The following is a 4,722-nucleotide window of genomic DNA, read 5'->3' as shown; positions in this document are numbered from 1 at the left end:
CTGGGGGAAAACACTCTGAAAAGATTAGATTACATAGTAGAATGCAGTATATGCTCAAAATCGGAACTAATATATACTTCTGCTTTTCCCATAGTCAGAGTACGCAAGTCCAAGAATCAAGATGTAGAAGTGGGAATAAATTCTCCCATTCCTGCAACTTTGATTTCTCCTTATTTGGAAGTCTTAGTTACCAAGGGAGAAATGCTTCCACTAGGGAAAATAATAATACTTTAGTTGTTTTGAATGCTAAGACCATTTTGGGTTCCTGATGCCTCCATGCCACAATATAAGCACAGAGGTTATTCTACAGGCTGAGAAAACTGATGCTGATTGTTAAAAGGGAATTGCATAGCTGTTGCACAATGAGGTAGGAATACAGGAGATTATCTGAAGTGCTGCTTTATTCTTCCTGTCCAATAACAGTAAATATAAAGCTCTGAAACTGAAAAAAAATCCAGGCCATTGAAAATTTGAACCTTTCAAGAAGGAAGATTTTCATCATCCCATCAGATAGATAACGCTGACCCCATGAGGGTCTAGTTGAGGAAAACAAAATGTAGAATTGGTAGCAGAAGAAGGAAGTTATAAATATTGCCTGCAGCCTCTCTAGCAGTTAAAAAAACACAAACACTGGGTATCTAGGCATATCTTGTTCCTTTCTTGTCATATTTTCTTCTCATTTTCCTCTATCTCTTTGTTATTCTACATAAAAATTATTGACAGTAGCTGACAGGTGGAATTGATTGGATTTCAAGGATATTTAACATTGCATGGAAATGAATATCTAGGATATTAGTCTGAGCTAGAGATGACTTTAGGACTCTGTGTCCTTATTTAGAGAAAAAATAAGAGTGCCTTTGCTTGTATGGAGGACAAATGCATTTCATTAGGCAAAAGCATAAAGTTGTCTTTCTTGTTCAATGGAGTTCAAAATCATATAAAAAGGTGTGTACAGCTTTGAATGGCCAAAGTTGTAATTAAGCTGGTTATCAAATGATTGCCTCTTAGTTTTAAGTTCACGTTTCTATACTCTGCTTTATGATGGTGGTCTTTGCAAGCTGGATCCTTGGTAAATTCTGCCAATAGGGAGTGCTGGAGGGAGATGGGCCAGCTGGGCAAGGGAAGCACGTTTCCTGTTTGCTTTCTCTTCTTCTCGACAGCTTTTCACCTGGGCAGTGGCAGTTGGCTTCAGAGCTACAGCTGGTTTTGTTCCATGGTTTTCCCCCTATGTTTTCAGAACCAGCTTCCTGGTGCCCCAGAGTTGCCAGCACCATCTGAACAGCACCCTTTCCCTAGAGGTCTGCATTTTATTTTCAGGGAGGCCCTTTGTTCCTGAGATATTTGAGTTCCAGTTCCGAGGGATCCTTTCCTCACACTTTTAAATTAATTTATTATTTAACTAAGTAATTAAATTAATTAATTAGACCTTAGAAGTATGGACCTCCAACATTTTCCCTGTGTTTCCCTAGACCTACAGGTTTTAGTAGCTTCTTGCAATTTCTGTCTCTGTTAATTCAATATCTTCCTTTGGCTTTTTGTGTCCTCCAATACCTGATTAACCATTCTTAATTTTAAAGTCTCTGTAAAAATGACTGGTGATGTTTTTATTTTCTGACTGACCTACATGGGGAGTAGTACGACTCTCAGGTTTGTGTGAAGAGTAAATGAGTCAGAAGATAAAAAGGGTTTATAACGGTGCCTCTCACATAGTAACTGTCATGTAAGTAGAAGCTGTTAATATTATTTACTTAAGATCTGTCTCTCCCGTTAGTCTAAGCTCCACGAGAATAGAGATTATGATTTTCAAAATTAAACTATCCTTTTCCTCCTTTTCTGAACAAATTGGTTATAAAGTGAAAGTGCTAGGGTTTGTAGCAAGCTGCAGGATATATTGATCTTGTTCTTGCTCTCAAGATTATTTATTGACTTATTTTAAGGGGCAACACAGAGTAGAAAAGGAGAGGGATTTTCCATTCATGTGCAGAAAGTGGAGACATGTGTTTGCAATCCTCTTCCGTAGCGTGTGTGTGTGTGTGTGTGTGTGTGTGTGTGTGTGTGTGTGTGTTTAGAAAGTCATTGTGAAGAGGCTGAGGCAAAAACCTGACCCAGAAATAAGAGTCACAGAAGAACAATCAACTTCTAAAGGTCTTCGTTGCAAAGGTCGTAGTCCCTGCAGCACTTGAAGTTCACAAAATAGACACTCCACCTTATGCCTTTTACATCAGCACAGTTCTTTTGGCAGCCCATGAAGATTAAAAAGGGAGTACCATCCCCTGCGGAAGGAAGAAAAAAACAGATCGGAAAGCCTGGCCATGAGACTTTTCTTCAGACCACACCAACACGTAAGAACCTTGTGTAGTTCAAAGCTCCGTTATTCAAATGTAAAGAACTGGAAGATGTTGCAAGTTGGAGCTTCCCGAAAGAAATGCAGTGACGGAGCAGCCTAAAATGATTATTGGGGGTAGGACAGTAAGGAGAGCAGTAATTCAGGGATTGCCAAAGCTGGGTGTTTCTACTGAGAATCCCAGCACTGGTTTAAGCAAGGTTGTAAATGCCAAGAGATAATTTAGCACAAAGGGGGGAAAAAGAGAAATCATGATGTCTTGTCTTAACCATCCAGGGCAATTCAGCCAGAGTCTACTGATGACTCTGACCCTTCTGTTTCCACAGATAAGGGAAACCCAGGTAGGTACAAAGGCCAAAAGCCCCCTCCCCACCTCAACAACTCACTGTTACCCATTGGACATAGATCATGCCTGTTCTCTCACCTCGATTTATTCTCCTCTGTTTTTTTCAGGCTTCTTAAAATACTAATTCCTTAGCTGTAGGGCCCCACCCTCCTTAGTGACCATCTCCATCTAATTTCCATTACGGTATATGACTGGGGTGAAAAAATAGCCAGCCCAGGCGTGAGACTGCCTGTAGTAAAAGTAAAGTAAGGCCCCCCATTTCTGCCATGGCCAATAATTCCCTGTCTACTCCTTCCACCCGTTACTTACTTTTGGAAATCTTCCCAAATACGCAGGACTCTTCTGCTGTTCCTGTGCATATTCCTCTTCCTCTAGAGCACTTTTCTCCTGAGAACTGGAGGTGGCACATCCTACACTGAATGATACCTGTCGCTTGGCAGGAGAATGGGGAAAGAGAAGTGAGAAAAGATGGCACTACCATGAAAGAACCCGTCTCTCCTTTTGGGTTAGAAGTCTGCCTAGAGCCAGAGGGCTTTGCCAGAGCCCATCAAGTGTGAACTTCTGCCTCTATGAAAATACACTAGCCAAGAGAGTGGCTGGGGTTTATGGTCTCAGGAGTTTTAGCTTGTAAAATGGGAGGAGAAAGAAAGGTGGAGGAATAAGAAAAAGCGAAACATTATCAAGACTGATGATCAGACCAGTCCTCTTCATACTCACTAGGATAATCATCTTCCATGACAACTTCTTCATTGGCTGTACTGGCAAAGAGAAATAAAACACATCTGAAATTTGTCTGAGATTTACTCTTGTACAGGGTCCTTATAATCTGCCCTTCCAGGTCCATCCTGCACTCTTAAACTGGAGCCATTCCAGACCCTTTCTGTCCCTCTAATGCCTAGTCACCTACTGGGCACCTCTGTACCTCTTCTCTCCTTCTAAATCTCTTCACCTTTTTGGGGATTCTCCAATTCATCTACCCATTCCTATAGGATGAAGCACAGACCAGAAGGAGAAAGATAAATGCACGTTGATTTTTGCTTTATTCCCTTCTTTTTAATTGACCCTATGTGGCACTCTTACCTGTGGGTGCCTGGAATCTGACCCTGGGGAGAATTACCTGAAATTCCTAAAGTTACCATGCTTTAGATTTGGCCAAGTAACACCTGAAAAGCCAACATTCCACTTCCTCCTTTCCCTTTTCCTTGCCCTTCACTGACACTCCTGGCCTTGTTGGTTGAAGCTAACATTATTTTGTCAAACCTAAAATCAGCTCCCATCCCAGCTCTGTCCTGCTGGAAGACATTATTGAGTGTTGGGACTCAAGGTCTATTTCCATTTTGTTTTATTTTAGCCCCTGGTGCCCACCTCACCCCACTCATCTCTCCTTCCTCAGACCTTCCCTTTCTCATATCACTTATCTATTTCTACTCACCTGCAGCATTTCTCTGTAAAAGTGATCCAGATAATGCTGTTAAAAAAAAAAAAAAGATACACTGTCTACAGACCTCATTTTCCAAACCCATCTCAAAGCTTCTATGAAAATCCACTAAATTCCTCTCTAATCTTCATATTTCCCCCCTATAAAGGAAGGGAGAAGAGCTTTAGTTAAGGTCGTGAGGACATGACATACCCAGGTAGAAGGTGTAGCATTACAGCAGAAGCTCATCATGCCTCTGTTACCACAGGACTCCCATGAGAAGGCCTCTGCCGGGGTGCTCTCGCCTGTTCCTAAATTCAGGAATCTCAGCTGTCAACCCTAGAAACTCACCCCTAAAGCAGCAGAGCAGAATGGGGAGTTCCAGCAGGATGGATTTGTCCATTTTGGAAAGAGGGAGGGCCAGGCTACAACAGGAAGCTTCAAGAGCGCCTATTTATACACCTGCAAGGTTGGGCTTCCCTGGGAAGGGTTAGGGGTGGAGACGCTGTGGAAGTTCTTGGAAGGCATACTTTGCTCCTAGGGAAATTAATGACTCTGTAATTTCTCTTCTTGGAAACTTGGAGGCAGAGGGAATGGCTAGGTCAATCCTGAACC

General features: G+C 42.0%; 1 protein-coding gene across 1 annotated transcript; it reads right to left on the bottom strand.

Moving 5' to 3' along the window:
* Positions 1-1,831: 1,831 nt before the first annotated feature.
* PATE1 (prostate and testis expressed 1) lies at positions 1,832-4,516 on the bottom strand. The gene is made up of 5 exons (XM_003923537.4): positions 4,459-4,516; positions 4,123-4,158; positions 3,408-3,443; positions 3,000-3,122; positions 1,832-2,273 (listed from the first exon to the last, which is right to left on the bottom strand). Exons 1-5 carry the CDS (start codon positions 4,508-4,510, stop codon positions 2,140-2,142), a joined length of 381 nt encoding a protein of 126 aa, XP_003923586.1. The 5' UTR covers positions 4,511-4,516; the 3' UTR covers positions 1,832-2,139.
* Between the last annotated feature and the right edge of the window lie 206 nt (positions 4,517-4,722).

This window comes from Saimiri boliviensis, chromosome 6, assembly GCF_048565385.1.
Source record: "Saimiri boliviensis isolate mSaiBol1 chromosome 6, mSaiBol1.pri, whole genome shotgun sequence".
NCBI classification, from domain to species: domain Eukaryota; kingdom Metazoa; phylum Chordata; class Mammalia; order Primates; family Cebidae; genus Saimiri; species Saimiri boliviensis.
The sequence above is the reverse complement of the archived record's forward strand: the minus strand, read 5'-3'. Positions and strand labels throughout refer to the sequence as shown.

Excerpts from the sequence above, each read along its gene's own strand:
- PATE1 (XM_003923537.4), bottom strand. The coding sequence starts at position 4,510 with ATGGACAAATCCATCCTGCTGGAACTCCCCATTCTGCTCTGCTGCTTT. Across the intron at positions 3,444-4,122 it reads TTTACAGAGAAATGCTGCAG|CCAATGAAGAAGTTGTCATG; the intron begins GTGAGTAGAAAT and ends TTGCCAGTACAG. Across the intron at positions 2,274-2,999 it reads ATTTGGGAAGATTTCCAAAA|GGGATGGTACTCCCTTTTTA; the intron begins GTAAGTAACGGG and ends TTCCTTCCGCAG.